General features: G+C 35.4%; 1 protein-coding gene across 16 annotated transcripts in view; it reads left to right on the top strand.

The window, feature by feature from the left end:
• TRDN (triadin) overlaps positions 1–17,116 on the top strand; it is a 235,493-nt gene that overhangs the window by 40,422 nt on the left and 177,955 nt on the right. For 14 of the 16 annotated variants that reach the window (XM_063389925.1, XM_063389922.1, XM_063389924.1 and 11 more), the window contains exons 3-4: positions 10,928–11,065; positions 13,166–13,192. The exons of 1 other annotated variant lie outside the window; for it this stretch is intronic. In XM_063389925.1, the coding sequence (XP_063245995.1) occupies positions 10,928–11,065; positions 13,166–13,192 (165 nt within the window). The remainder of the gene's footprint in view (positions 1–10,927; positions 11,066–13,165; positions 13,193–17,116) is intronic. One more of the 16 variants, XM_063389926.1, reaches the window with a different exon arrangement.

The raw sequence follows: 17,116 nt of genomic DNA, 5'->3' as shown, positions 1-17,116 counted from the left end.
CAGTAAGTTGAGTTTTTTATTTTGTGACGGTCTCTGAGAGATCATACTTTAGTATTTTGAATTTATGAGTTTGTTTCTTTTCCTTCCCAGCAATATTTCTGTTCCTATGTGGTTAATTAAACCAGCATTCAAATAAGGTCTTGATGGTCAAACATTGAGAGAAAGAACTGCTGTACTTCTCTAGACCAGGATTTATCAGACTGTTTTCTGTATTTACATACATATAAGAATAGCTGCATTCATGGCTGTTATCACAACCTTTAGGTTTCCACTCCTGATTTCTTATTGATTTTTTTGAGTTAAACCCAGTGATTTGTAAAAATTCCATGGAAATAGCTAAAGATTTTACACAGAATCACCTAGCTGACATTACTGATACAGGAATGATTTTCACTTTTAGTCAATTTGCCTACAGTGGAAATAATGTCTTCTTTTCATATAGAAAGTAGAATTTGGAGCATATTTCTAAGTGGCTCCTTAAATCTAAAACCCAGTAATTTTTTTGTCTTGGATTTGATATTGTTCTTTGAAAAAACAGACCTACATAAAAGAGCAAATAGTTATATTTGGGACTGTAAATTCAGTTTTCAGGAATGATTAAAATGAATTTCCTAGTTTTCAAATGCAAATGAAAGATGCCAAAGAAATGATAGTCACTGTGTGCTTTTTAAATCCATAAAACACAGAAAATTCAGTGTATTTTTCCTCAAAGAACACTTGCCTTTCATAAGCCATTGCATTCAATTTCTTTCCCATTTATCTACCTGAAGTCCCATGAAGTTCAAGTTCAGAAAGTATGCATAGCATATGAATGAGGCAGGCTGAGAGAGCTGAACTCAGCCTAGAGGAGACAGAAGGGTGACAGAGGAGCAGCCTGCAGATTTTTGAAGGGCTGTTGCAAGGCTGACAGAGGATTCTGATCTGTGGGCTTCCACAGGGACTTCCACTGCGTTTCTGTGCCAGAAATAACCATCTCCAGTGCAGAGCTGTAGCAGTGACTGCACTGCACAGGAGTGCAGCAGAAAGCAGGAGCAGGCTGACCCAGCAAACCAGGCAGGGAACTGTGTGGCTCAGGAGCAGACATGGATTTTTCCCCCCTGATTACCCTACAGAGCTGCTAATGTCTGAAAATACAGGAAATGTGATGCTTTAGATCATGAGATCTACTTGTCTAAAGTACACAGAGATTCATGGAACTCAGGAAAAACACTACACGTGAGCTGAGTAGGAAATACTTTAAAGAACCTGAACATTCTTTTTTTTCAATAATTACCAGTTTTACTCTCATGATCTGAAAGGCAAATAATTCCAAAAGAAGTAAATTATCAGTATATGTATTTTAGCTCTTATATATTCTTTTAATTTATCAGTATGAACTTCACACCACCCTCTGTGATTAGAGTGCCAACCCTCAGGTTTTGCTTCTTGATTACTATGGTTTCACGTTATTTCAGAAGGCAACTATTAAGTTTGTGAAATTTTGGCAATTTATATAAGATGAAATTTGTCCCAGAACAATATGAAAAAGAGATGTTTAGTTTCATCCTAAAAAAGATGTGGTAAATTAGTTTTTTTTTGGCCTTCTTTATTCAGCATACATTTTACAAATGTAAGGTAGCTTATAGAACCGAAGGAGGCTGAGGGAGGTTAACACTTAGAGTTTAAGTAAGAGAAGTCAGATTACATGAATTCAAGCTCCGCACACAGAAAGATTTAAGATACAGTTCTGTGTAATTTTAGACATCCGAGAACATGAAGTCTGGAAATTCTGTAGCACTCGGCATTGTTCAGGAGGTGCTGGTTGTGATATAAAATCTATCATTACAGGGGGACTCCGTGTCACAGGTTGCATGTCTAAAGCTTTGCTTCCTGGGTGGTTGTGTGTCAGTTTGTTCAGAAGTTAGGACAGGGATGGAATCTGCAGATCAGCTTTAGCTTTAGCAGTGGATTTCGAGGAAAGTATGAAACAAGAATTAGATCTGTACTGAAAGTTTCACCCCTCTTCTATCTACCCAGAAGAAGGAAATTAAATTTTACAGTGTTGTGCTTTAGTGTGTTATGTTCATTCCTTTGAGGAATCAAATGAAAGCTTGCATTCCTAGCGTGCTGTATTGTACAACTATGAACATGACTGAAATATTTCTAGCATGGTATGGAGGTGACATGCATTACAAAAGCTTGAGAGAAGAACCCACAAATCACACCTCAGGTGTACAAATATGGAATAAGTAGTATACCACATTAAAGGATCTCTTATATTTTCAATATTTTCAGAAATGAAGAAAAAAAATTAATTTTGGTTTTATGTGCGCTTTGCAACAGTTCATTACTTCCATCCTTTGTGTTAGAAAACACACCTTTTTAACAGGCTTCATTATTCATGAATGTATTTCATGCATTTCTTGTACACATAACTAGATTATACATTTTAATTGGTAAATGCAACTCAACAATTTAAGATTATTTTAGTCCTTAAGATTGATTGCCCAGGAATCCATATTTGCTAATGGGCTAATAGAGCGTTCAAAATTCCCTGCCATCTCTGTGACCAATTACAGCTAATTACATCCCCCTAATTTCACATCCAGAGTGTTCAATATTCAGAGTAAATTGACAGTGATTTAGCCAGTCACCTGAAGGCCAGACTAAATCAAACCTAATGAAACCTCACCAAATCTATGAAAACCAAAATTACCTACAAAATAATATAGGTGAAAATACAGAAAACATACACAGACACACTTAGCAGAATGAGCTTGCCATGTTGCTTTATAAGTAAAAAAACCTCAATAGTGCACTCTTTGTTGGGGCTAATTTGTTTTGTTCACATAAAGAGGCTTTTTAGACACCTGTAGCAAAGGCAGATCTTTGTGGAGGTAGTACCTTTAGGAATGGAGAATTAACAGAGCATGCAGCTCCCATCCAGTCAGATGTTTTCTTTAAATATATTTTTAAAATATTTTTAAGTTAATGTAAAACATTTGGCCAAATGTTGTGGGGCTTTTCATAGTAGCTTCTGAATAACACAGTGTGAAGTCACCATTTCCCTGCCTGAACTTGTGGTCATTTTTTATTACTGTCTTGCAGTCACGGATAGATTTTGTCTGGCCTTGGGGAGTATATAATAATTACAGGGAATATACACTTACATGTCTTCCCTGCAATATCCTCTCACAGTAGTCACCTTGTTGGGCTAATATTCACTGGAAAGTTTTAAGAACTGCAGAAAGAAAAGTGCATGTATTTTTGCTCTTGTATTTTATGACTGTATATCCACTAGTGTTAAAACTAAAAATACATTTGCATTTAGTCAGGAAAAAGAATGAATTTCCGGGTTAGTTTAAACCACCAGCAAACTTAATGGAATAAATAATTTTTTTCTCTTTTTCAAACATGCAAAGCCCTAGACAAACCTCCTACTCTGGACTTTATCAAAACAGTGTTATAGTCTTCTGCAATACATTTTTTTTCTGTATTTATGAATATCAATTCAAAGCATGATTGAACAGCTATCTATTTCAAAGTTCTTAATGAAGTTCTTAATTGAATTATATGAGACTTCAATTAATGTACCTAAAACCTACAAAACATTTTTTTTCTCTCTTCTATGATAAAATCCATTAAAAGGATTTAAGCTTAATTCCAGTTTAAAGAAGGGCTGCTCAGATGACATCTGGTTTCTCATGTTTCAGTCTGCATCAGATTTCACAGCTGAGTTATAAACCCCTAGAAATGAGCTTATAATGAAAAGAGTGACAGTCTATGAACTATTGCAGTATTGCAGGTGCTGCCTTCATCCCAAAAGCTCCAGGGCATAAAAGATGATAAATTTTGATAGATCAAACATTGTGAGGTTATGTAGTTGAAAATATGAAATTCCAGAAACCGTTTCACTGTATAGGGAAGCATCTAAGAGGGGACTTCATGCTTAAATATGCTTCATGGGACACAAAACAGAAAACAAATTTCCAGTGCATAATGGCATCTGTGAGATTCCTAATTTTAAACAAACAAATCAAACCATTAATTCATTTCAGTCACAATTGCAGTGATGCAATTCTATGGTTACTTGCTGTTGAAGAAATTGATGTAACTTAATTAGAATGCAATATATTCTTTTCAGCAATAGAATTTGTTCATAACTTGTGAAAATACTGTGCTTTTTTGACCACGTTTTTACTTTCCTATGGTTCACACTGTATTTTCGCACATCTACAGCATATTGTTTCTCTTTTTAATGAACTTAAATTTCTGCCACATAACAGCAGCCCCACAGAGATTAAGCAACTCCTCACTTCGCCCCTTAAGTGCTTCCTTTAGCCAAGAGACAGCTGAGAACATTCATTATTGCTAATGGTGTTTCTTCATTTTTTTAATTGACCTTTCTGGGGCTCATCCTGTTGCCATCAGGTATAGCCACCTACTCACAGCATTGTGATGATCCCTGTTTCCCACCCGGTAAAGACCTTCTGCCTGCAGTGTTCTGAGTATGTGTGTGGATGATAACAAGGCATGGGCACGAGCAGAGGCCAGGACACAGCAGCACTGCTTCTCAGATAACCCCAACTCTGCCTGGCTGGGGCTTGCAGCAGCCTAATCCTCATTTTCACATCGTGCCTGAAACAGATCTGACAGCTGAGAGATGCCCCCAGCCAGGAGAGTCCCAAGAAAATGTGGCAAGCTGAGGTACTAATTTTACACTTTAAATGCCCTTTGAAAATGCTGTTGTACAATTATCTAACAGCTTTTTAATCTGAAGACCTGTGCTCCTAGTCAGAGAACTGAACCCATAGAATGAGAAAAAATAAAGCATCTAATTATTTTAGGTAAAAATTGTCTCAGAAAACACCACCTAATGGCGATCTGAACTATGAAATCAAAACCTTCCAGCTGATATCAAATGAAGTCATATAAACTACACTTAAAACCCATCCTAAATATACACTCCTAGTGGTAAGTAGGGCTATATCAAATGGACTTGAAATTACTTAATTACTTTGTGAGAGTTTGTGAATTTCTTTCTAAATTTTGGCAAGTAAATTCTAGTTATAACTGCTTCTTTGTTCATTTTCAAGTGAGGTTTCCTCTATGAACCTGACCTCAATATAATTATCTAAAATTGATATTAGACAGAGACAGCTACACTCTGTAGTCTTAATATTTACAATATAGATACTTATAAAATGGAAATTACTAAGAAAGTTGACTCTGCACTTTCTTTGACATTTTTATATGTAGTATAATTAAAAATGCAATTAGTATTTTTTAAACAAATAATGGTACCAACCAGAGTTTTATGGCTTTTGTTTATATAATATGTTTATAAAACAACCTGTTTATGGCTTAGAGCTATAAGCTTGATAAAAAATGTTACAATATGAAACAGAAATGTAAAACCTAAGGACAGTTATGTTGATAATCTGGAATGTTAATAATAAGAGACTGTGTGCATACTGAGTTCAGTATCTTAGATGTTACTTTTCAAAAGATCACAGAGTAGAAAGAAAGAAACTTACAAATATATGAACTTCCAAATTAAATTACAGGTTTCTATATTTATAACAGAATATTTTACTAAAAATAGGAAATGTTTTATCAAGCTTGTGTTAGGCATTTATATTTTATCAAACAGAAATTCTGTCTTCATCAGCTGTACCTTGTCAGTGTCAATGAAGCAGTTTATATCTCATAGATCAGTCTTTTCACCGGATAATTACCATCATTTGTAACTTAATTGCATTCAATTCACTGGAGTCAAAATATGCAATTGATGAAAATCCAACAATTGTTAACTAATTTGCTGCAATTCATTAAAGAAACCACCATCTTAACATAGGTTCAATTCTGAGTATACATTTAACCGTTTGACAAGCAAAAAAGATTGATAGGAAACTACATTTCTGGCAGAGTTACTAAGACTCGAATTAAGACTGAAATAATTTATACAGATAATCAGTTAGTCACTTCTTTGTTGTGCACTTCACAGGAATTAATGACACAGACTATTAAACATAACCAAATTTGCTCTACAGTCTACAGCGAATCATACCATGTGATTGCTCAATTCTTGTATTCAAAAATCACTTTTAAAGAATTCATTATCAGACCTGATAAAAAAAAGGGGTTTTCTGTTCAAAAATACTTTGTCACTTTATGAAAATTACCTTCTATCTTCTTGTTACCAAGAACACCCCAAATGCCAATTGCAGGACTTGAGAACTTTGTAATTGCCAGGTTTCAAGTATCTGTGTTACTTGTGAGTTATGAATTACCATTACGGTTAAAAATTTGATTTAAAAATAATTTGGAATGGATTGTGAGCTAGGGAGACTTCAGAAATGAAGAAATTAATTGTTGAGAACAATTTTTTTTTCAGCATTTTAAGTTAAATTAGTGTTTCTGTACCAGTAATGCTAGAAAGCTACAAAAAGTAGTAGTACTTGATGTGCTGCTTCAAATTGCATAGGGATTTTTTAAAAGTATGTAATACCTACAACACATCTGAAACTATTCATTAAATAATTATTTTAAGATATCTGCATATGTTTAATACAGAAAATCCAAACAATCTTCCAGATATCTTCAACAGCTAAATAACTTTGTCCAATCAAATTCGAGTTGTCCTACAATGTGATTTCTTTGAAAAGTAGAATACAGATTCCTTCTATTTGATTGGAATTCTTCCTTTGTCAGCTTTAACTCTTCAAAATTTCAGCATTTTGTAGAAGGTTCTGGAATTCTGATGTTTCCTCTGAAAACAAAACAACAAAACTGTTGCTATTCTCATAGCAGTGAATAGACCAGCACAAGAAAAGGGGAACTTTTGCTGATCTGAAAAACATCTCTTATACTGTACCAAGTAATAAAAGACTTTGACAAACAAAATGTTCTAGCAAAGTGTTTTTGTTGAATCAGTGCTGTTCTGGAATGTAAGTAATTTATCAAGGTGAATAGTTGTATAGACAAGGAATTAATTATGAATGTAAAGTTGCAAATATGGCTAAGTGCATAGCCAAAGTGTGCAATAACAAGAAGGATTTAAATCTGAAACAGCATCACCAGGAGGATCCTTGTCACATACCTCAGTACTACCAAAATAAGGGCATGGACATGTCCATGCTAATTTTTCAGACTTCCTTTCTAGTCAAAGGAAAGGAGTGGGTATGTTTGGAAATTAGTTCATGTAATTCTAAAAGAGATTTCAGAGGAAAGAGAGACGCTCTCTGAAGGTCACAATATGTCTTTCTGCACTGGCTTTTGGGGGAGTTAAGAAACCATCAGAGATATACCTTTCAGGTATATTTCAGTAAATAAGACAATCTGAACTTAAACTGAGAATAAAGGTAATTGCGTAGTCTGAACTAAATTCTTCAGGATTAATTGTATGTTTCATGTCTGAACTTAACCTCCTCAGTAACATTTACTTCCTTTCCCCTCCCTCAACAGGCATTTATTACTTGTTTACTATTTTATCTAAGACTGAAAAATTGGCTCAATTCCTATTTAAATGTTATACAAAAGGTAAAACTTCACAAGTCTGTATCTATCTGAGAAATATTCAGTATGATAAAGGCTGTTTATAGTTTAAATTCAAAATCCTGCCCCCTCTGCTTCCAGAGCAATGGATTTTATGTGATATATATTAATTAAAGTTTAGATCAATTATGTTAATCTATAATAATAATAATTACAGCTATAGATTAATTACAAATTCTGATTTACACACCATATGTTAGCAAAAGAAATACATTGTGAGCTTACTTTTAAAATAATTAGTCTTCTAAGAATTGCTGACAAATTAGAAGTTGGATAGAAGATTGCTAATCCAGTCAAATATGTTGACTACAAGTTGATTGCAAAAAATCTCATCATTCTTTTCAATTGCTGGACAACTCTAAATTAAAAAATATCAAGCTCAAACTTTGTTATGAAAATATGGATTCTTTCAGCTTCACTCTTGAAGCAAGAGTTTGCAAATCTTCTGGAAACGGTTGTCTTTCTTTGCATGTGTGTGAGGCAAATTGAATCTTTCTCTGTACTTGTTAACACCAGAATTGCTTCATTTCCTTTGTCTTTAGTGTATTTCATACTGCTAGGGACCTCACAGAACCTGGTATTTTCAAAGTTGTTGAGAGAATTAAAAGCATGGATTTAATCAGTTGTAATTTTCATTTCAGCATTATTTGGTGTGGTGTTCTTAAGAATTCCAGAACGCATCATTACTATTAGCACTTCTGTTAAAAAATGTCAGAAATACAGCACAAGTTGAACAGATTTGTGCATGAGGACCTAATTTTCCAGGTCTGTGCCACTTGCATCAGCCCTCAAGTGTGCTCACAATATCTGTTTGAATGCAAAATTTCATTTTGCAAATACGAATAAAGTGCCCTCTACACAGCTCCAAAATGATTTTCCTAAACTTTGTATGTTAAACAGGATTTGCAGCTTGGGCCTGTTAGCATAGGCATGACTGGACACACAATTTTGCCTCTGGTCACTTATAATTTCTAATCCCTTTTCATAGCGTGGTATGAAGATATTATGAATTAAAGACCAGGATATGATGTTGAAGGCTGATTCATCAGCAAAGATGGCTTGCCTTGGGGTGGTTGGAATAATTTCCTCTGCTCTTGATCTTGCACTTCTCTGAACATTTCCCTTGCCTGCCCAGGGGGGACAGCTCTGCTACCTGTGAAGCAGAAGCAGTTATTGAACTTCTAGTTGATAGACCAGTATATTAAAATAAATTTATGCCAGTTCTTGTTTAGTTTACAGCTGTATTCCCTGCAGCTGTAAAAACCTGTGGCTGTAAAAGCAACTGAGCCCTCCCTAAGGAACCAGTGGGTAAAAGGAGGGTGGATAGCCACATGGAAAATCAAGGCAGCTGTCCAAAGTTAAACCATCCCTGCTTGTGAATCAAAATCTTGAATTTGCTGAGACACCTCTGGCCATGTCCATTCTATTAGTTCACTTTGACTCCTTGGCACCTCTGGATTAGAGTAAAGTGCAAATGGCATCAGGGGTCAGGTCACAAATTTACTTTTAAAGAGCCTAAGTATAGGTATTCATTCCCCTGGTTAACACTTAAGAAGGTAATTTGTGGCAAATCACTTGAAAAAATTAAATCTTACATCTGAATGCATGAAGACAATGCAAAGAAATAAGTGTCATGCTAAACAAAGTAAATATTTCCTTTTTTTTTTGCTATTTAATCTCTCTGAATAAAAAAGTGTGCGCAGTAGTACACTAAATTTATTTACAAGTATGTCATTGCATAATGTCACACCTTTAATTTATTTGATGTGTCTAATTTTTCAGCAGCGTTTAACTGGAAAATACAATATTCACAAAATATTAACTACAATATTTCTTCAGTCTGCATTATCAACAAGCAGGGGCAAACCAATAGAAAGTCAGCCTTGTATCTTGTGTTTCAGAATAATTAATGAAAATAAAATTAACTATTTAATGGTGTATTTATATTTCAAATAAAACTACATCTAAGTTTCATTACAACACTTTTAGAAAATAATTGTTCATAGTGCTGTCGCTGAAAAAGTTCCTTTAAGCCTGCACATTGCATGATTTTTAGCCTGCAAGTCCATGTGAGACTGTTTCTGGTTAATGCTAAAATTCGGCTTGTGAGTCAGAACACTGCAATAAGAAGTAGTTCTGAAGAGACTTGTCTTTAGCTTCCTACTAAAATATTTACCTACAGAAAGACAATGTGAAACAGAGGTACAGTTCCAACCTTGATACTGTTAAATTCAGTGTACACATAGCTATCAAAACTCCTAGGAACAAGACTATTCCAAAAGTTCAGTTTCAAGTACATTGGGCAGTAACACAGACTGAATGAGGGTTGTCCCTCTTCCTAAGCAATGTTTAGTACAACGTTCAAGAAAATAGAAAATTGCTGCACAAAATAGTCAGAAGTAAAATCTTCCAGAGTCTGGAAAGTCCCTCTGAAGTAGTGTGTGAGGTACAGAGAAATCTGGTGAAATCCCAGATGGAAAAGCCTTCAAGGGAATACTAGTACTACCCACTGATGGCTGCACTGCCTGGGTGTGGATAGGGTGGGGAGCAGAAGTCTCACTTCCATTAGAGGTCCCAGGAAGGTGAAGGACATGAAACTGCACAGCTTCCTTGTTTCCCAATTCACTTGTCTACAGGGGCAGTAAGACCAGAACAAGTAAAGTATGCACATGTGCACAAGTGTATGTGAAAGAAATTCTGGAAAATGTGGGAGAGAAGAACCAGAATCACAAGAGTGTGTGTTTGAAAGCAGCTGTCTGTGTGGCACTATCTGGATTTGCATCTCTGTTTATTCTAATCTCAGGGTAATTTGAGCCTGAGTATGCACAGTTTTCTTCTTCCCATCCTGTATGTGTGGTCCATGACAAGGACATGACCTTTCTGTGTAGTTAATCCAAGGTTCAGCAATTTCTTCAGCCAGGACTTGTGTGAAGGAAGGAGCTCAACAGGGAGATATGACATGACTGGACTGAATCCTAGATGGGCATCAAGAGGCAGGGGATCTGAGTCAGATTAAAAACTGGGCCGAAATGAAGAGATCATCTAAAATGAAGAATATTAGAATGAAATCTATGCTTATATTTTACCCAGCCAAGCCACCGAAGGAGAGCCAGAATTTGGCGTACAACATCAGACCAAATTATACACAGGGTCCTTAATCACTCTGTGAACAGCAAGTGCAGTAAGATACAGTTTATACCAGTCTCCCACAGGAAGGAGAGCTGTCCTCAAGTGCTTGAATAATAAAAATTAACATTCACAATCCTTGTTTCTGCTAAAAGAGGTAGTATAATTAGTCCTGTGTAAAATGGAGATTAATTTTTGTTACTGAAGGAATTGTTTGGTTTGGGTTCTTCTTTCAAATCGCTTTTGTTTTAAACTCTGCACTCAGGAAGATCTGTTCACAAGCTCAGCACAGAACCACTGAGAATCATTCATGAGACACTGGAAGAGTCTTCTGATTGGATTTATGGCTTTTTTTCTTTACTGTCTGACATCGTATGGAGTGATGATGATGACAGTGATGAAGGTATTTGTAATGTAAAGGCTTCTGTAACTGCTCTAATTGCTGTTTTACAAGCATTAAAATGGCTTACTCAGCTTTTAACCTCACAGACAAGAAGGTCAGACAAAAGGAAAAGTGAACGTTGTTGCTAATGAAGCATCCACTGGCTACTTCAATCAGTAAATTGGTCTCTTTGTTAGCTTTCATCTCATGTTTAATGTACTATTACAGAAAAGCTGTCAGAATTAAATATTATGCCATTAGTACATTTTGAATAAAAGAGCACTAATTTATATATGACTTCAAAGCCACAACCAAAATATGCATCAGGATATTGCTTCAGAGAAGGAACATAAGTATTTTCTTTTAATCATCAAGGATCTAAAGAACCCTGGAAAATACGCAAGATACATCAAGAAAGTTAGAACTTTTTTTAATTTGACATATTGATGATGGGGCAATATATTAAAATGAAAAAAACCCATGACATTTCAACTGAACTTACAGGATTTTGGATGGCATATTGCAAATAATTCAGTTTACTAGAAGTTATAGTTCTGACATTATGGTACCATTCTTCATCTGATATAATCAGATAAATGAAAGTAAATTACTAATATTTTGATTTTGGAAATAACTCTCCTTCTGTTATTAAAAAAACAAACAAACAAACAAACAAAAACCAACACCACAAACAACAAAAAAGCCCAAAAGAAAACAACAAAAAATAAAACCGAGTTCCCCAGTGTGAGCAGAGGCTGCTCACAGTCAGTAGTGGATCATCGTGTCACATCATATTGGTCATTCTGACAAGCGATAAGTGTAGGAGTGACATCTTCATTTCACGGTAGTTTATTTTGTACTCCATTTGGCTACACCAGAATATAATTAAAAAGCGACATGTACTGAAACTGACTTCTACCCGTTTGCTCAGAAACCTGAGATATTACCAAGTGTTTACCTTTTAAATATGTGCATGAGCTTTTTATGTTAGCACTGTGTATGAATGCTAATAGATAGGCTGCTACATGGGAGGCTGTGAATTGGGTATCCTATTCTGAGATGTGATTTATAACTAGCAGAAAGCCAATCTCTCCTAAGGCTGACAAACAGAAAAGATGAAAAATAGACAGGTTGGTAAAATTTGATCAGTGTGCATTTTTAGCATTTCATAGCTCCCAAAACACGTGCAAACTTTCAAACACTTGAGTGTCTAAGTGTAAATGGCAGTAGGAAAAGTCATAAATACCTGACAGACAATAATTTGAGATCTGCTGTTCACTAGATATGGAAACCTTAGCCCTGGCAGTGTTTTGCCAGAGCTAAGTGAAATTTCATCATCAACCAGGAGTGTGAATTGTCAGTAAGGCATCTTACTGCACTATATCATAAAAATTAAATGTTTTGAGCACCCTGCCCCCTCTGTGCTGTAGTCAGTGCAGCTGAGGCTGCACACTAGCCAGTCATTCAGGATCTCTCCTTCAAATTCCTTGTCCTACATGGAGGTGCAATAACATATTGCAGCAATCAAGTGCTTATAGTTACACTGAAATGGATTATTTCTTGCCTTGGCTTTCACTGGAAGCATTTCTAGATTTACAGTTTTGCTAAATTTCACATATGTTTTATTTGGAATTAAAAAAACAGTGAGCCTTTCCTTAAAATGTGGAAACGTGTATAAAGTAACGCAAATTTTTAATTGTAGTCACCAGTTAATATTCAGAAGCACAAATAGAGATTTGGGTATTTCCTTAGTTACTACTTAGTTACCACTGCACCTTGAATTTATCTGCCCAAAACTCTATGGCAAGATAGATTTTTTTATTAAAAATCCAAAATCTCAGAATAGATGCTCGTCATTTAGCATATAAAAATGAGAAATTATTTTTTGAAAAAAATAGTGAGCCAACACGAAAAAAATGTGATTTTTGGGGTAGTTTTTTGTTTGTTTGCTTTTTGTTGTGGGGGTTTTTGTTTGTTTGGGGTTTTGTTGATCTGTTTGGGTTTTTTGTTATTGTCTGGGTTTTTGGTTTGGTTTGGTTTGGTTTGATTTGGTTTTTTTGGTTTGGTTTGGTTGTTTTTTTCTTAATATTTTCTCTGATATCTTTTTTTGTCTTGGTTTAGGTGAAGTGGAACCTTCCCTAAAAAAAGGTTGGTCACTTTCTTAACAATAGAGGGAAAATATTTTGTAACCAATTTAAAAATTAACTGTATATCTGTGATATATATTCTGTCAATAGTTACTTGGCAGTCTACTAACCTTTTCAGCTGTGCTCTAACAAACTCGCTAAATGCAAAACACAAATAATAATATTTACTGAGCTGTTTGTTGGTTTGTGATAATTCCTTATTATTTCATTATTACTGAAAAATCTGAAAAATGTTCATATAAAAATAGAATTACAGAAATATTATTTATATCTTTGTCATGCTTATGGGACTCCTGTTAATGCCAAGGAGTTATATTTATGTCTGGATAGAAATAAAGTTCAGGAATAATTATATGGAAAGTATATTTAGTGAGAAATAATGATGAGGTACTGTCAAGCATTTTACCTGAAGCCAGCATAGGCCCCTAAAAAAGAACTTCATCCTAATCTTCTGAAAAATTACTTAGTTATCATTGAATTTTTAAAGCAGACAAGTGAAGGAAATAGGATTTATACTATAATCCTTATGGATATTGAAATTGTTTTGCTGAATCATTAGACTTATATTCAACTTCTATTAAATCAAAATGCAAATATATTAGAAGGCTGGAATTACTGATGATAGAATGTAAAGCTTTTCAAAACTAAAATGTGGGTTTTTTCTCCATATTGAGCAAAGCTTGAGAATAGTAGGATGTGTAACCAGCCCTGTGTGAACTGAATGGTATCCATCAAATTCTCGAGAGGTAAATGCCTATATTAGATAGAAGAAGACAGAAAAATCTACCTCAGTTGCTTCTGAGATTACAATCCAGTTTACTTTGAAGTCATTTGGAACTGGATCAGGTTTCTGTTTAATGACATGTTTTGTCAATCTCAATCTGCAGTCCAAGGAATTAATAGGCTTGAAGACCAGAACCAGTTATCTTTCTATTGATGACTCCTCATGTTAGGAAAATTTACAGACAGTGTAGGAAACTATTCCATTTCTTTACTTCATCTATAAGAACTGTAAAACCTTCAGCACCACCCTGTCGCTTTTCTCATAGAGACAGGTGTATTTTTGATTTTACAGAAGGTGCACAGAGTCTGAAGCTGTAGCACATTGTTGGCAAGGATGTGCATGGGTGGAATGTGCCTTCTCTCCACGGGCTAATATAGGGGCCAAGCTGAAAGTGCTGCTACTTCAAAGTGCTACTAGGAAGGCATAATCCACAAAAACACTATGGAGAACACCAACACACTCAGCATTGCAATTCCTTCTCCTCTGGAAAACAGTGACATAGGCCTTACCCATTACATTGAGACACAAATCTGTAGAAACAAAATTTGAAGAAGTCCCCTAAACAAGCTGAACGCTGCTTAAATTGTAAGCAAATGTAAGTGATGATATTGTTATTTGGACCTAAAATTGCTCCATCCAAGGAGCTGAGTGTCTATCTGTTTTCCTCACTATTCAAAGCTGCGAGCCTGGTTCTGGCCATGAATCCTGAGAGGGTCTTCTATCTGTGGTATAAAGGAAATGGACAAGGAGCTGGTGATTTCTCCAAATCTGGTATTTTGCAGGGTAATGCAGCCACACAGATGTGAAAAGGCCCAATTTCAAACATGCTTCACTTGCCTGAATAGTAAAGCAAATTTTGAGTGGGCTTTTCCACTTCCTGGATGTGTGCTCAAGGTTTTCCCTCTGTCTTTTAGAGTATAAACATTCTTGTCTCCCTTCAAAATGTTTTCTCAGACTGGGCCTGCTGAAGATAGTACCCCTTTCTGTCAAAAGTGATGCCCTAAGCTTTCACATAGCAACATCCTCAAATAACTTTCTCCAGCTGACTGGAGGTCTCCATTTCATCCTGGCAGCCAGGATCTGGCCTTGTTTATACTTGATTTTGTCACCTCTTTTACTGGGCTACAGAAACACAACATATGTGGCCTGAAGCCACGAGTCCCTTGGAAATGCCAGAGCAGAGCACTGCGTGTGTCCCCTCAGTGACAGACACCTCCCAGACCCTCAGAGCTGTTCCTGTCTCTCTGCAGACTTCTCTTAAAACTGGATAAACACAAAAGAGCTTCATTACCAGGGTCAAGGGCTAAACAGAAGTTTTCTGAGAGCTCTGTAGTGTAGCCTAGTGAACAGCTTTTCTGCTTAGGCACAGGGAAATTCTCTCCATGCTCATGAGCACAGAAGACACAGCCCTGGGAGGTGAGCTGAGGCTCAGGTGAGCTCCTGCAGGTAGCACTCTCACAAACATCACAATCTGTTCCCCAGAGCACAAGGTGCAGATTTCTCCAAGTAGCTTTTCTTAACTAATTTGAGCTGTCATTTACATGGTCCATAAGTAAGACTTCCAGAAGTTTTCTAAAACAAAACAAAACAAGACACTGCATTGCTGATTTTTTTCCATGTTGCTGCTGTTGGGACTGGACCCAAAAGAGTCCAGTCTATGAAAACAGATCTGGAGAGTTTGGGGTGTCAAAATGTTAGTTTGATCCATGAAATCAGAATATAATTTTTTGGTTGTGGAGTTTTCTCTGCCTACATGTAAAGGACCATTTCTGCATTGAAATTCCTTCCCCGCTGAGCAGTAATTTTATCTATAGCTTTATGAAGGATCCTTCTTTAAGTGACACTGGTATTTGAACACTCTAAACAAGAAAAAACAAAAAACAAAAAACAAAAAAACAAAAAACAAAACAAAAAACAAACAAACAAACCCCAAAAAACAAACAAACAAACAAACAAAAAAACAAACAAAAAAAACCCCTAATGAGATGGTGCAGTACACTCTGCTGTCTCCAGAATTTGAATAGATCGACATTTTTCACATCTTTACGGAAAACCTCTCTCAAATTTCACTCTGGAAATGTGCACTATGGCTGCTGTGCCTGATATTTAAGTATTTGTATTGGATCTAAATCATGGTTATTGTCATATTTATGAATAGAATGAGAACTTTTGAATAATCTCCATGTCTATTTTTAGTGAATGGACAAGTCTTCACTTTTTTGCTTTGATGTCTAGCAGCTTTTATGAATGCCAAAGTGTTTGCACAAAACTTACTTCATAATGGAATATAGCAACTGAAAAAATAAGATTGCTGGTATCACAATACAATTGCATATTGGAAAAAATTCAAGGGGAGTGGCAAGGACATTGTCTAGCCATGAAAGAAGAAAAGTCGTCTCATAATTATGATCCCAAAGAAAGCAAAGATCACTTTCCTAGAGATGTAAATTAAAAGCAAAGATAATAGAAGTACAAGTAATGACAATGGGCTTCCACAGATAATGGGATTATTATCAGTTTCAGAATCCTTTGGAAGATGTGAAAATATCTCTCAGGCACCTTTTTTTATTGCAATTATTTTGCCAGTCTGAGTCCTATCACTAATATTTATCTTCAATAATTGGAAAAGAAAAAATATTTAATATTGTCTGACAAAGCAGTATTTTTCAGTGGACATAGTGAAAGATTATTCTGGACGGGACTTTGCAGTCTTTAGCAATGCATATTCTCAACATACAAAAACTATAGGGCATTTTCACAAAAGACAGAGAAGTTTAATTCTTTCTTTCAGGCTTAATTTGCTTTTAGTTTCATTTTTTTCTATAATAGTTATAACTCATAATCTTTTACATTTTTCAGGGTTAGTTTCACCTTTAGAGATACATTACATTATTTGATAGTTCTATGCCTGTATGTTTTTAGTAGAAATTATTGCAATAAATATTGGTTTGTTTGTTCATTTGTTTGTTTTGTTGTTTGTTTTTTTTTTGTGGACACTACTGGCCTCAGTTGTGAGTTTGGAAAAGACCTGAGAAAATACAAAATTAGAGATAAAGATCTCTAAATAGTAAAGAAGTGCAAACACTTCAACATTGACCATCATCCCTACAAAGGTCTTTATTAAACTAAAAATAATTTTAA

Source organism: Prinia subflava, chromosome 2 (genome assembly GCF_021018805.1).
Source record: "Prinia subflava isolate CZ2003 ecotype Zambia chromosome 2, Cam_Psub_1.2, whole genome shotgun sequence".
Taxonomy (NCBI): Eukaryota; Metazoa; Chordata; class Aves; order Passeriformes; family Cisticolidae; genus Prinia; species Prinia subflava.
Note: the sequence above shows the minus strand (reverse complement) of the source record. Positions and strands in the feature narration are given on the sequence as shown.